General features: G+C 47.3%; 1 protein-coding gene and 1 long non-coding RNA gene across 3 annotated transcripts in view; both read left to right on the forward strand.

Annotated features, from left to right (window-relative positions):
* Positions 1-2133: 2133 nt before the first annotated feature.
* GRK5 (G protein-coupled receptor kinase 5) overlaps positions 2134-15758 on the forward strand; it is a 232351-nt gene continuing 218726 nt past the window's right edge. Inside the window, exon 1 of one of the 2 annotated variants that reach the window (XM_069567275.1) lies at positions 2134-3183. In XM_069567275.1, coding sequence (XP_069423376.1) covers positions 3132-3183 — 52 coding nt within the window. In that variant the 5' untranslated portion in view covers positions 2134-3131. The remainder of the gene's footprint in view (positions 3184-15758) is intronic. The other variant, XM_069567276.1, reaches the window with a different exon arrangement.
* On the forward strand, positions 8507-11270 carry LOC138427614 (uncharacterized). Its single transcript, XR_011252084.1, has 2 exons — positions 8507-8691; positions 10051-11270. It is a non-coding gene; the product is annotated as an uncharacterized lncRNA (long non-coding RNA).

Genomic DNA, 15758 nt, shown 5'->3' on the forward strand with positions numbered 1-15758 from the left:
TTCCTGAATCAAACCCATTTTTCAAGAGGACTATGAGTCATTAATGCATTTAATGGGAAGGAATGAAGTTATAATGTTGGTGTTATAATCTGGAATGGAAACCTCCCCCCTCCCCTTAATCACTTAGCCAACTGCCTACTTTGCTTTCTTACAATACAGTTTAAGTTTACTCTGGGAGCCAAACAAAACAACTGCAAGCCAGTTCAGTATGTTGCTTGCCAGAAATTAAGTGCATAGACTCCGAGTCTGATTGCTAGGTTCAAATCGGTAGGTCTTCTTCGGTAGGTCTTCTGTAGGCTTTCTTCTTATTAGTTGTATGACTTTGGGCAAGTTATAAAACGTCTTCTGACCTGGTGACTTTATCTATAAAACGCAGCTTTGTTCTCTACCTCATCTGGACGTTGTGTTCCGTGAAATTAACCATGTAAAGGCTTTTGACGGGGGTGGGGGGGTGTTATCTTCTTTTGGTGGGTTCCAGCATCTTCCTGTGATAGCTGTTCAACAGCTAGTTGCGATTTTGGTGCTCTCGCAGGAGCTGAGCTCACGTCCTTCTACTCTGCCATTTTGAACTGGAAGCAGGGAGCTCTTTAGTTAGTTGCTTTTGTTAGTCAAATAGGTAAAGTTTGGACTGGATCAGGCCTTAAGCTACCGGCAAGGGGCAAAATGCCTACTGCAGTTGGTGAGCTCTAGGTGGCGCTAGTGGTAAACAGCCCGGCTGCCAGTTCAGCAGACAGGAGAGACTCTGGGTTCCATACCTGTATGGGGAAGATCCCCTGGAGAAGAGCAGGGCAACCCACTCCAGTATCCTTGCCTGGAGACTCCCACGGACAGTGGAACCTGGCAGGCTACGTTAGGGTTCACAGGGTCGCAAACCTTAGGATATTACTGAAGCGACTTAGTACTCACGTGCACGAGATGCTGCCAGCTCTGATTCTCTGTCTCTCTGAGAGACTCTGATTGTAAGTTAGCGCTTTCATTGTAAGTAGGTGGCTATGTAGCCAAGACCAAGCCTGGGGTGCTTAGAATAGTAATGCCTAGAGTGGGAGAATCCCAGGGACGGGGGAGCCTGGTGGGCTGCCATCTATGGGGTCGCAGAGAGTCGGACACGACTGAAGCGACTCAGCAGCAGCAGCAGAGTGGGAGATACCTAAGAAATCATCTGCTCAGCTCCCTGCCTTTTGAAAGGCAAACTGTTATTCCCCCTACTTCGCAGACAAGTGAGGTCCAGGGAGACCCACTGATCCTTGAAAAATGGGTTTGATTCAGGAAGAGTAGGATATGCGAGAACGGGCCCCAGGACTGGACACTAGGGAGTGGTGATGATGGATACACTCCATCAGGAAACAAGACAATCCTGAGCTGTTAGAATCAGCGACCACCCTAGTTTCCAAGGCCTGAAAAAGTCTATTAATTTCTTTATATTCTCCAATGCATAGTAATCGTTCTGTTTCTCTCTGCACCTCCCTGCCACTTCCTGGCAGCCCTGAGGGGTGGAAGGTTTCCTTTTTTTGGACAGAGAAGGTCCAGAGCCGGCTTCCGCACGGATATCCGGCCCGCAGGGTGCGCAAAAGGCAAAGACCTCAGTTTTGGGGGGTCAGCCCGCCCCTTTCCCAGATAGAACGTTTGTCGCAGGTCCGGAGTGCCCCACCGCCCGTTTCCCCGGGGCGAGGCCTTCGGAGGCAGCAAGGAGGCGACGCTGAGCACAGATCTGGGGCCCGACGTTCTGAGCATACAGTGGAAAGGCACTAAGAGCCCCAAGATAATTAAGCCTGGACTTGGAAAACGAATGTCTAACACAGACTTGGTGCTGTTAACCTACTCATGTTTCTGACCCCGGCGATTCAGTCTGCGTTTTTATTAATATCAGTCAGTTGGGTTGGAATGAAGATTCTTGATTCGCGGCCCCGTGTGGTGGAAGGCAGGTTATTAGTAGAACCGGTCCGCATCCCACGCCGGGATCCCCGGAGTCGCAGACGGGTGTCCCGGGGCGCAGAGAAACCTGGGGGTGGACCCGTCGTCCGCGTGGCCCCACCGCCGCGCTTCCATCCCGCGGCCGCCGAGGGGCGCTCAGGCTGCGCGGGTACCGATGCTGCCGCCAGCGCCGAGTCGCCGCCGACTCGCGGATCCCCCTTCGCGCCCTCGGACGAAAAACAAAGTACCTTTGTCACCCACCGAGCGCGTGTGCGACGGCAGCACCTCGGCCGGCCGCCGCGTGCGGGGCCCGCGGGCGTGCCTGGCCGCCTTTGGGCTGCAGCCCCCTGCCCACGTGGGCTTGGCGTGCCCCGGAGGAAGCCGGGGTGCAGGCCCGGCCGGCCTGACCTCCCTTCCATCCCGAGCACGCCACGCGGGGGGCCAGAACCGCCACCAGCTCCTGCCCAGACGCAGCGCTTCGCCCCGCCCTCGCCGTGGCCCGTGCACTTCGCTTTCTGGGCATTCGGCAGGGCGGGAAGCGGGCGAGCGGGACCACCCCTCCTCCCCCGGCACGGATATGCGAGAACGGGCCCCAGGACTGGAGTTGGGCGGGGGGAGCTTCAGCTCCGCCGAGCCGCCTTTGACTCGCTCGCTGCACGCCCCACCGCCTTCCCTCCGAAGGCACGTCCCAGGGCGGTTCTCGGATTCCCGCAGCCGCGCGCCAGTCCCGGCCCCAGCCCAGCGCGCCGGGCCGAACTACAAGTCCCAGCAGGCCCCGCGCCGCGAGGGCAGGAGCGGGAGGCGTGGCTCGGCCCAGCGCCTGCGCAGTGAGGCCGCCCCAGCCTGCGAGTACCACACCCCCGGGACGGACAGAGGGGAGGCAGAAGCATCCGAAGCATTAAAGCATCCGCGGGAGCCCGAGGGGAGGAGAATGGAGTGACAGAGCAGCGCGCAGGGTGGGGGGTGGGGGGGAAACTGTTGAGGGAGGGGGGGAGGGGGGACACAGAGGGAGGAAGAAGCGGCGGCGGCGGCTCCTCTTTGCAGAGGTGGAAACTCCGAGGGATAAGAGCAAAGAATAATGCGGTAGGCTAGGCGGGCTGCTCGCTCCCGGCTCCGGCAAGCAGCGGCAGCAGCCCAAGCAGCGGCAGCAGCAGCAGCGGCAGCACCGTCAGGCGCTGACAGCCCCGCCGGCCGGCTCCCTCGCTGACCGCCGACTGTCAATGGAGCTGGAAAACATCGTGGCCAACACGGTCTTGCTGAAAGCCAGGGAAGGTAAGAGGCAGGGCGGGTGCGTGCCTGGCGCCTTCGCCACGAGCCGGGGTATCGGGCGGGTGCGGGATGCCCGCAGTGAGTTTGGTCGGGAGCAGGGCACCTCGGAGAGTGCTCGGCAAACGCTTCACGGTTCCTGCCCTTGTGCTCGGGGAACCTGGACTTGGGCAGAGAAGGGGAAACGTCACCTCGAGGTTGCAAGGATTAGGATGCTAAAACAGATTCCCTAGTTTCCAGCTCTAACCTTACCGTGCCGTGCCTTCTCGGCAGCTGTTGAAAGGTCAGTTGGAAAGGCGTTCATTCAGGAAGAGATGGGCAAACATGCAAATCAAACAGCTTTTCCGAGTTGGCCCGGGATGGTTCTGTGAGTGAATTCGTGTGTGTGTGTGTGTGTGTGTGTGTGTGTGTGTGTGTGTGTGTGTGTGTTGGGGGTGGAGGGGCGCCGGCTGAGTTGATATAGGTTATTGCTGGAAACCATCCGCTGGGAATGTTTCTTAGGGAAATCCCGTCGTGTGGAAGGAAGCCTTTTAAAGGCAAAGTAAGATGTTGAGGAATTAGCCTGTTCACATAACGAGAGGATGGTTGTGCAAATCATGTAGAAAAGAATACATGATTTCAGGGGTGGTTTTTCCCCCCATTGAGGAGGGAGAGATTAAGTGGATTTTTTTGGGTTTTGGCTTAATTAAGAAAAGAAAGGTAAGTGTGCCATTGCTTAGATGTGTTTTGGATGCAAATCATTAGATTTTCTGCATTAGGTTAGCGGGAAATATCGTCTAAATGGAGTGGGTAAGAAGCTAAGTCGAGACTATAAACGCACTTTTTGACTCTTCCTTGAGATGGAGAGAGGGAAGGGGTGAGAGAGAAAGTGGCCCAGAAACTTAAGATGCTTCCTAAAATGATTCTGTGCGGGTAAGCATACATATTTAGGAACACCTGGAATTTATGTAACATTTCTTTTGCCAAGATTTGAGCTCTGGGTGCAGCCTTTTTATGAAAAGGGAAGTGGTTTTCCCTTTCATGGGAGGAGGCTTTATTTGACACCCAAGGTCGAATGCAGTCTCGGTAAGGTCTTGACTTCAGAAGAGTACAAGGCAAGCAGTCCACGAAAACGCCCTATTTACTTCTTAATATTTTTCATTCACACACTCTGATGAATGAAGGAAGACTTTGCTGGCCAGCAGTAAAACTGTTCATGTTGATCCAGCCGATTCCATCACCTTGTGGCACTGTACACGGGGTGTGAGTAAGTGATGCACAACTCAACAGCTCATGTCGTAATTTCAGCTTCGTTTGTCTCCAAAGCAGCAGCCTGGAAGGTTTGCTTCGGAAACTCCAGCCGAATTGGAAATGTGCAGGTCTGTTCTTCCCATTGCCCAGAGCTTTGGTGTGAACAGACTTTTAACAGAGGCTGTTCCTGGTGACTTCAGTTTCTAAAGCCCGAGTATTTTCTTTTTTCCTAACCCAAAATTTTTAGCAAATTGGACCAAGAGGCCCGTGGGCTGTCTCCTGAACAGGGCAGTGAGTCCTGGAGGGGGAAAAAGCGGAGAGAAAGCCCCTGGCTCACAGCCTTTGCAGCCGCCACCTAGTGGTGGAATGTGGTTGTTCACCTGAGGGCTCGGGGGCTGGGAAAGTTTTCCCTCTCCATTCTGAAATTTTTTCCTGGGAAATCATTGGATGTGACGATACTGGAGGCTTTGCAAGTTTCACTGGTTTCTCCTGTTGCCCGGGGAATTCTGCTGCCTACTTTTGCTGCTCTACACTTATTTGCCTAGAGCTTGCTTTTTTTTTTATTTTTTCCTTAGCATTTGATTGCTTCTTTTAAAATGTTTTGCTTGGACTGGGCAGAGTATTATTAATTTTCTCCCCCAGTTTGGTCTCCCCAGATTTTTTCACTGAAATGAATGCACTGCTTGGTAATTTTGTCTGTCAGGTTAACAAATTGGGTTTTTTAGAGCCTTGGAAAAGAGAGCTACAGTCTGGAGGCTTATATGGAATGACCGAATTACAGTGATTAAAAAGTTCTCAAGAATGTGTCTTTTACTTCCTTTTCCTTTTAAAGTCTTTTCAATTTCTCTTTGAGAGTTTGGTAGTCATCTCACGGTGAGAAAATAGCTCCTGAAATTCCTTTGAAATGGAGGGGGCCTTCCCCGTAAGAATACAGAGAAACTGACACCTGAATGAGAAAAACTAATTACTTTGTGGAAATTTCATTTTGAAATCTGCATTTCTCCCCTTCTTTCTCTTTTATGTCTAAAGAGAATCCACGATTTTAAGTGCTTCCACTTTCTTCTCACTGGGTCTTTATTAAAGATTTGAGCATATATATTCTAATTACTGTAGAAGCTTTTAGAAATAAAAGCTATTTATTTTTCTCTTCTCAATTCTTACATAGTTGAAGTCATTCTTTTCAATTAAATAATTCTCCTAGTAACCCCATTACCCGCATATTCAGAAATGAAAGTTCCAGTCAGTATAATGAAAGCTTTGACATAAAATTTGTTGTATCTTTAAAAATCTGAATTGTTTACAATGTTTAAAACCACTTCTTCCTTGAAGATTCTTGTGAGTGGTTATAAATGAGAAATATGGTTTGTGAATGCGAAATTTAATTTAGTTCAGTTAACAAAATAGATTGTAAACAATTTAAAATGTGGCTTTCAAGTAAAAGTCACATTTGTCCCAAACAATAGAGAAACAGGCCTTGAAGAAAGACAGACACACTTTGGAAATGCTATAAATTTGTAGTTGTCTATGTTGGTGGGTAATTTGGGGGCCTATCTTTTGTTATTATTATGCATTCTCAAAGACAGATGTCTTCTAAATTCATTGTAAGTTAAAATTCTTACCATAATAATACTTTTATAAAGTGGAATAAGATAGAAAATCTGTAAGTGAATTAAAGTGGTTCATCATTAATAATTAGAAAACATTGGAAACAGCTTGCACCTTTGTGACTTTTTTGAAATAAGATGAAGATCTGGGTTCAAAATTTTAAACCACCCAAATGTACTTTGTTCTGGACTCAAGAGAGCATCAACTTGATCATTCTCAGGAACTTTAGATTACTCTCCTAAAAATGGGTGGTTTAGGGTAAAAAAAGAAAAGAAGTTGAGACTGAATTCATGCCAATTTATGGAAATGAGCTAAGTGATTAAGCATTTAATGAAAAGAAACCCAAGACTAATTCTATCTATCTATTTACATTTCAGAATCTCAGAAAATTGGCAAGCACACTAATGCTGAAATCATAGTAGTGAGAAAGAGTGTTTGCAGAGGGCCTTTTGTGTGTTTCCTTTTGATTTTATTGTTGCAGTAAAGGTTTTTGTCATGTTTTAGTGTTTTGCCTCACTTCTTTGAACGGTGGTGAGAAGAAATTTTGAAAGGTCCCACCCTTCCTTTCTTCCCAGGGCAGTAGTAGTCATATTTGATCAATAAAGAGGACAAGAGAGGGAGTATCGATCACATTTTCCTGAGCGTGGTACTAGCAGGCACAACTATAGAACTGAGAAGTCAGACACGTCATGATTTTTGCCCTTGGTCAGGATGTCGAAAATCAGAACGTGCAAGGACCTTTCACTCACATATCTCTGTAAATTTGTTGGCCTGGATCTTCCCAGTGATTAAGGTTGGGGACCTGGAAACAGGTGACTGCAGAGGCTGGGAAGGGCAGGAGACGGGAGGGGGTTTGAATGCAGCCAGCCTGCTGGGACAGAGTCAGCATTCCACGGCAAGGCTGAAAGCCCTTCCCTCTTTTCCTTGCAACCCTAGTTCATGATGACAAAACTGAAATATTGTTATTAGAACACTGGAATGTCTCTGAAGCCCACAGCCGTTTTAACTGTTATCGGCAGGCGTACTTAATCCACCCCCGTGGCTGCTTCTGCCCTAAAGCTTCTCCGCACAGAAGAGCAGCACTTTTTGCATCCTGAGCTCGGGCAGCTCATCATGTGTTAAAGCTGCTGGGCCTATTAAGTACAATGCCATCATTAAACAAAACTGCCTTTTACTTTTTCTGAGTTTCTTTTCAGTCCTGACAACTTGGATGTGGAGAAACCAAAAGCAAATGGTTTCAGAGGCCTTGCTTTCTTACAGAAAGGTTTCAAATGATGCTTTTAATTAATCTAGCTGCCGGTTTTTAAAACCATCAGATAAATGCCCTCAAGACTCTCATCTTTCAATAGCTTAGCTGCTTCTTGTCAGATTCTAAACTCCAGAAAGCTTGATTCTTCCACTCCCCAGACTAATCCTTGTTTAAATTATGTCTTCAGCAGCCGTAACTCTTGTAGTGGCTTGCTAAATGATACCCTTTGGGTGTGGGCCGAAGACTTCAATAACATCTGAGTGAATTTCAGGAAAGAGCTCAGTGCAGGACCAAACTGACCTTTACCAAGGGCCATTCAACCCAGACCTGGGAACTCACAGTCTTCTAATGAAATGGTTTCAGGACTTCGGTCAATATTTAAAGTTAATAATTTGTTGCCGGTATATTTGTGGCTCATGGTAAAGCATTATAATATCTTGACATTTTTGAAATAAACAAGTCTTACGGTTACAAAAAGATATTGCTACAATAGATCATACAATTCTAGGTGAAACTTGAGAAGATGATAAAAGTGACTAAAAACAGGTGACACAGAAAAGGAAAGGGGGAATTTCTTCAGTCTTACAACCCCTAGCCCCCACACCTCACTTCAAAATAGAATAGTGAAGATAAAGGGTTTTAAGATGTGATTTTTAAATGATTAAAAATAGATTATGTGGGCTTAAATAATAGGAATGATTTTTACTTTGAAACACATGCTGTTACATTTCAGTGGAAAATTTTATTTTAAAATATCCTAAATATTGAAACGATTTTAATCCATAAAGCTTCTTAAAATTTTATCTTTTAGGGATAAAAACAATATTGTTGCATTTAATACCATCCAGACAGTTGGGGGAAGCACCCCATTTGGTATAAATCATGCTTACTTTTTTTTTTAAGCAAAAATTCTTTATTATCATCAAATATTCAAACAGTTATTCATGGTACTTTTAAAGAGAAGGCAGTTCTGTCCTGTCTAGACTTTGCCCCCTCTCCCAGTTTCTTGTTTTATGAAAACCATTTTTAAATTGTCTTTTGAAATTCTTACAAGGCTCAAATCATTCATTCATTCATTCAGCCTTTGATTGTTGAAGGACCCTGTGGGAGGTGACATTTTGGGTGTTAGCCTTGGAGAGGTGCGGCTGGAGGTGGGTAAAGAGATGGAATTGGACATCATCATTAACTTCTTAGGCTTTTAACCTGATAAATCAGATTTGAGTAGAACCTGATTTTTCCTCCAAGGAGCTGAAGCTGATTGTGGTATAACCTGCTTAGCTGGAAATTGTTGACTCTGCTGTGCCTAGAGCTTGGACACTAGCCTGCGGGACCAAAACATGACTTAAGGATAACTCAGAGGTCATATTTGAGGGATAGGCTGGAATCTGGAAGACAACTGCTAATTTTCCAAGACGGGTGTTTTTATGAAGGTCAGTCCCTACAAATGGAAACCGCTTAAGACAATCATAAGAGGTCCCTTTGGTTGGGGGTGAGAAGACCCAAGAAGAAACTGGTGTGCAGAGGTGTCTTCCAGGCAGCACCTCAGTGGTCTTCCTGGGGCAGCCCCTGGGCGGAACCGATGGGCCACCGTTCTGGAGGAAAGATAGTGGGGGCCGCCTTCCTTTGGATTTTTCTTGGGATTTCTTGGGCTTGAGCACTTCCTCTGGTAGAGCCTGTCACTTGGAATAACCTGAAAATGTTCAAGTGTCTGTCTAGTTGTCTGAATATGTGCCCTCCAACATGGTATCTACAAGCTGCATGTGGCTGTTTAAACTAATTAAAGTGAGGAACTTACCTGGTGGCCCAGTGGGTAAGACTTGGAGCTCCCAGTGCAGGGGGCCCCCGGTTTGATTCTTGGTCCGGGAACTCGATCCTGTGTGCCAAAACTAGAGGGCCCGAGTGCTGCAGCTAAGACCTGGCACAGCCAAATAAATATTTTAAAAAATTAATTAAAGTGAACTATTCTGTTCCATAGGTGTGCCAGCCACGTTCAAGTGCTCAGCAGTCACAAGGGGCCAGTGGCTACCCTGCTGGATAGTGCAGAAGGGGAGTACCCCCAGCTCTGCAGAAAGTTCCTGGGACGTAACTTCCAGGGTTCTACACACATTGAGTTAAATGAGGGTGAAAACCTCATAACTTCTGATGTGAAGATTGGGAGAACATAAGGGGGAGGGGGCAGGGGGAAGGAGGTGAGAAACAGAGGGGCTGGGGGATTGGAGATTAGGATTGTGTCCTAATCAGAGAAAAACGCAGTTCAAGGACAATCATAAACATTGGTGGTAGTAATAAGCCACTCATATTTCTCACCTTCCCCACCTTTTTTTGTATCTTTTTGGGAAATTGGCCTCGATTGAGCAACTGACTGTCCTGATTCAAATTAAGTATGTATTACAGGCTTCCCAGGTGGTTCTAGTGGTAGAGAACCTGCCTGCCAATTCAGGAGACTTATATAAGAGTTGCGGCTTCGATCCCTGGGTTGGGAAGATCCCCTGGAGGAGAGCGTGGCAACCCACTCCAGTATTCTTGCCTGGAGAATCCCATGGACAGAGGAGCCTGGCAGGCTACAATCCATAGGGTCACACAGAGTCGGACACGACTGAAGTGACTTAGCATGCATGCAGATACACACTATTAATTAAAAAAATCAAAAGTTGTGTGTACAGTAAATCCACAGAAAGAAGGGAAAAAAAACAACAACCCCACTTTCTATTTACTTCAGAAAAGGTGGTCTAAAATGAACAGGGCGATTGATAAAAACAATTTTAAGAGTTTCCATTTCTTTTGAACAGGACAGATTGCAAGAAGATCATGGAGAAAGATGTCAAAAACACACTGTTCTTGTATCCACTTTAAAATAATTTCTTCCTAAAAACTTTTCCTGTGAGATTTGAAACATTTTAACAACGACGCTGTTAGAATACACTTAGAAAGCAGCATGATTATTTGAAACAATAAAACAGCTCACTGCTGTTCTTGGGGTCAGAAGCAAAGAATAGCTATCTGAAGTTGTGCCAAAGAGTCAACTGGTAACCTCCTCCTGACAGAAGTCAGTAATAAATTAGGCTAATTTCCACGGGGCCTGTTTTGTCTCTAGGAATCTGTAGCCTGTGGAGTATCAGTATTTTTTTTTTTAAGGCAGTGATGAAATAAACCTCAAAGGACAACTTCCGGGACCTGTGCAGAAAGTAAAAGAAACAGATAAACAGATACGAACATTCCTGGTTTGGGAAGCGGCCACAGAGGCCCACGGGGTGGCCAGGGCCTGGGCTGCCCCAAGGCTTCTCAGGGGTTTTCCTCATCGGTTCTCCACTTTCCAGAATAGAAATCACCCCTGCTTATCAGATGGGGAAACCGAGATGGAAGAAAGGGACCCGCTTGTTCAAGGTTACTTGAAATGTGGACTTTTCTGGAGAAGCCCTCCAAAATCCTTTAACATTGCCAAAGAAATCTTTCCCTTCCCTTACAATCATATTAATATAAGCCCCAAACTGCTACAGAAACCAAAACCCCCCAAACCAAACCCATTTTCAGGGCTGTATGGTTTCTAAATGTAAATGCTCTGAGGTTGCCATTGTGGTCGAGAAAGAGTCTCTAACAGATTTCCTGGGGAAAAGGGCAAAGAAAATGGGAATCTAACTGCCCTCCCAGACCCTGATTTCAGCTACATTAAGAGCAGTTGGAGGATGTAATTTCCTACTAGGCTCTGAATGACTACCATAAGGTGAGTCCTCGCAGTCAGCGTTTCCATTTTAAAAGTAGAACTGTTGGGACTTCCCCAGTGGTCCAGCAGTTAAGACTCCATGCTTCCAAGGCAGGGAGCCTGAGTTTGATCCCTGGTCCAGGAAGATTCCGGATGCTTCAGGGCAACTAAGTCCGCGTGCCACAACTACTGAGCTGGTGTGCTGCAACTGAAAAGATCCTGCTCGCGGCAATGAAAATCCCACCTGCCACAACTGAGGCCTGGCACAGCTAAATAAATAAATAAAAGCGATGATTTAAAGAAGCAAAACATAGAACTCTTTATCAACGCCAATGAATCTGTGATTGGCGGGGGTGGGGGCGGGGAGGGGACAAATGACATACATGCCCGTGCGTGTGTGCACACGTGGCCATGATTCTTTCTGAAGCCGCGTCACCTGTGTTCTCCCACACCCTCATGCATACCTGCACACCCGAAGAGCAAGGCCAGTCAGCTTCTTGGCATTCTTGGTCTTCCTGGCAGCACTTGGGGAGAATCTTGAGTAGCCAAAGAATTGCCCCCGAGGGACAGGAGCTTAAAGGAGATGGACGGTAGTAGCCACATGTCAGTGTCGGCAGCCCTCTCCTGGGCAGGGCCGGGTGTGAGCAAGCACCCGGCGCGTGCAGGTCACGTCTGCCCCGAGCCTTGCTTCCTTCGGTGCCTGCTGCCCCTCGGGGGATCCTTGTCCCCAAGCACCTCTGTCTGATGGCGGCACCTCAGGTATATGCTCTGCTGCTGCTGCTAAGTCGCTTTAGTCGTGTCCGACTCTGTGCGACCCCATCCTCTGTCCCTGGGAGTCTCCAGGCAAGAATACTGGAGTGGGTTGCCATTTCCTTCTCCAGGTATATGCTCAGGTCTCTGCAACTCTCTTTACTAATAAAAAAGTGGGGGGACTTCCCTGGTGGTCCAGTGGCTAGAACGCTGCACCCCCAGTGCAGGGGGCACAGGTTCGATCCCTGGTCAGGGAGCTAGAGCACAGGCGTCTCAACTAAAGAGGCCGGGTGCCACAACTGAAAACTCGGCACAGCCAAATAAATGTTGAAAAGAGAAAAAGTAGGGGGCTGGGAAGGGGGAGGGGGAGACCTACTGGAGTGATTTCCCTGCCACATCGCGGGGCACACCCCTTCTCCCTCCCCAAGAGAATGTGTGAAGCAGCCTTTTTCCCCAGAAAAGCTCTCTCAGGGTTAACCTTTTAGATCTTTCAGGGGTAACCATATGGGTATTTGCGTTTAGAAACCGGAACATGTGTGTGTGCACACGTTTTGCGTTCATTTAGCAACTTTTCAAGGCTCTTTGGGAGCTGAGGGTCTCTTGGGGGTTGCTGATGGAGAGGAGACAGCGGGGATGTCACCAGCCCCCTAACGAGGGGACAGGAAGTCAAGCCCTTGATCTGTTCCTGCAGAGAAGGTGAAGCTCTGAACTTAACCACTACAGGAAAGGAAGTGGGGGGTGAAGGATAGAGTGACTTAGCTACAGGGTAGAGAAAACCCAGCCAGTGTAATTGGTCTGCATATCTGATAAAAGGCCTTATGAAACCTCATTTGAAATGGAATTCCATCTTGGCACGGGTCTTAGCACACTTGTGAAATGGAAACAAGCTGGAGAAGGTCAACAAACGGGCCACAGAAACGGCGTTCCCATGGCTTGTGCAGGAGTGCGCTCTGCTCCATCAGACACTCAGGAAGAGCTCCTGGGGATGCTTAGGTAACATCCCTGAGAAGGAACCCCAGGCTCTAGAAAAGTAGGGGATTTTTGTTTAGTTGCTAAGTCATGTCTGACTTGAGACCCCATGGACTGTATGAAGCCTGCCAAGCCCCTCCGTCCATAGGATTTCCCAGGCAAGAGTACTGGAGTGGGTTGCCATTTCCTCCTCCAGGGGATCTTCCTGACCCAGGGATCGAACCTGTGTCTCCTGCACTTCAGGTGGATTCTTTACCACTGAGCCACCAGGGAAGCCCAAAATGGGCAGTCGGGTGTGGACAGAGAATTGGGCTACAGGCTTGATCCCATTTTTCTCAAGCTGAGTGCTGTTGTGGGTTGATGCCACCAAGCCTACAGTCACAGATTAAGGAGGCTGTCAGTCAGATGAGTGTGTGCTTGCAACATAGGTGTCCATCTAACCTTGATCTGGGAATGATTGACTGATGCTATGTTTGGTATGTGGAGGAGGGGAAGAGCCAAGAAAATAAGATCCTCAAGAAGTGGCCTTGGGGGACTTCCCTGGTGGTCCAGTGGCTAAGACTGAGTTCTCAGTGCAGGGGGCTCAGGTTCCAACCCAGCTCCCATGCTGCAACTAAAGATCCTGCTTGTCACAACTAAAATAAGATCTTGCATGCTGCAACAAAGAAGGAAGAACCTGAGTGCTGCCGTTAAGACCTGAGCAACCAAATAAATAAATGTTAAAAAAGAAAGAAGTGGCCTTCATGTTGCAGTAGATGGCAAATGAGGAAATGACTCAGCATGGTTAAGAAAGATTAACAAAAGGTATAGGGCAAATTGGAAAATGTTTTCCAAATGTTTGTCTTAACTGTGAAAAATGTCTGGCAAACCTCCCCGCCCCCACCCCCAATTTGGAAGTGGTGTGTGTGACTTGTTTTGGAAGAAATAAATATTTGCATTAGTCCAAACATTCGGGGCAAACAGTTTGCCCCAATCTGAAGGCTCTCTGTGGTTCAAAGATGTTTCACACTGATAGCACTCATACCTTTTTTGGCTAAATCGGAGGTAGCTTAGGACACGATCCTCACATGCTTTTCGCATCACTGCTAGAACAACGCTGAGCAAATGGAAAGAAAATAGGAAGCCAAACATTGCTCCTTCCAGACCCCGGAATGGCTGATGACTGACCTGGCATTTGAAGGATAGAATTGTTATAGAAAAATGGCCTCTTTGCTCAGGGGCAAAGAGGCTGGATCCAATTAAGACAAGGAAAATGTATGCTCGCTCAGGGGAAAAAATGTCCAAACAGTCAATCCTGTAATCCTCTCTGCAGAGGAAGGGGCCTTCACGACGGGGCTTTATGGATGATGCCAAACCCTGTGCTTTATAATAATTAGTAACCATTGCTTATTCTGCCACACACTCGTTCCCCAAACCACTAACCATTGCTTGGGGTGGAATGCATCAGGCCTAGATATTTGCCCCAGATGTCTTCCCATCAGTAGTATCCAATTAGAGGGTTTTTTAAAGTTAAAGCTTAATTTCTTATAGCATAGAGCAGGATGCAAATTAAAGAAGGACCAACCTGATTTCCTCGACGTTTCCATGGGTGACTAAGGTGAGGGCTGGTCTTCCGGTTCCCTTAAGTTTACTATCAGGTGGCTAACTGTTTTATACCCTAGTGCCTGGTACTGTCGCTAGTCTTTCTGGGCGGCTTACAAACATTTAAGGAATGCCCGTGAAGGGGTCAAGCATTTGAGAGGCCTAATCAGAGAAGTGGACTTACGTCTGCTTATAATTTCATTCTCCCATGGTGGGCCTTTGCGTTCTAATTGTCTGCCCTAAGCAGAGGGCTTGGGGGAAATCCCTGCAAGCAGAATTCCCAGCGGAGTAACCCTAGGTTGGTTTCTGCATCTTCCCCAGTGTCATAAATCCAATACTTAGTTAAATCCCACTGTGTGTGAGGCCCCATGGTAGGCTCTGAGCGGGGGACAGGAAACAATGGAGTTTCCATTTCTTTCTTTTTAAATAAAGGTAGTTAGTTTTGTTTTAATTTTATTTATCTTTTTGGCCCCACTGACTTTGGGACTAGTTTCCCGACCAGGGATCAAACCAGTGCCCTCAGTAGTGAAAGCGTGGAGTCCTAACCACTGGACTGCCAGGGAATTCCCCCCTTCTTTCTAATGGGATCATTTAGGAATTATACAATCCTTTGTACCCATGGTTTCATTTACTCTTTACAGTCCTGTGAGGTGTGTTTTATTCTTCCCTGTATTATAGATGAAGAATCAAAGACTAAGAGAGGTAAATGCCTTTTCCTGGTGCAATCTGCTAGTTCCGCAGCCCAGATCGAGTGCAGAACCCAGTGTCCACTCTGGTAGTCTTTCTGCTCCATCACAGCTGCTGCCCTCAGTAATCTTACCAGCTAACAGGAGCATCAGTACTAACACGTATGTAAAATAATCAGTGTGGCACTGTGACTCATAGTTCAGTATGAATCATTCTACCTGATTTGAAGCCTTTCAGACACTTGCACGGACACTGTATGCTCTGTGTGTGTGTGTGTGTGTGTGTGTGTGTGTGTGCTTAGTTGCACTGTCGTCTCTGACTCTTTATAACCCCATGGACTGTACTCAGTCAGGCTCCTCTGTCCATGGAATTTTCCAGGCAAGGATACGGGAGCAGGTTGCCCTTTCCTACTCCAGGGGATCTTCCCGACTCAGGGATGGAACCTGTGTTTCCTGCCTTGCTGGTGGGTTCTTTACCAATGAGCTGCCTGGGAAGCTCCTGCACAGACAGTACTTGCTTTCTAAAGAAAATGCAAAGAACAACGCAAAAAACATCAAGAAGGAAGTAAAAATCTCCCTCCTCCCAGGTGCCCCTGCTACCTGTCCCGCCCCTCAGAGATAGTTACTGTCAGCATTAAGGTGGGCGTTTTCCCCGACCTCTATGTGTGTGCATGTGTGAACATACCGATACGTTTGACACCAATGGGATCTGGGTATACATGTGCTTCTGCAGCTGTTTTCAGTCAACAGTAAGTTGTAGTGCCTTCCCGTATCTGTGTTTATAGTTTCCCATGAGACGGAAGGGTGTAAG

This window comes from Ovis canadensis, chromosome 22, assembly GCF_042477335.2.
Source record: "Ovis canadensis isolate MfBH-ARS-UI-01 breed Bighorn chromosome 22, ARS-UI_OviCan_v2, whole genome shotgun sequence".
NCBI lineage: Eukaryota > Metazoa > Chordata > Mammalia > Artiodactyla > Bovidae > Ovis > Ovis canadensis.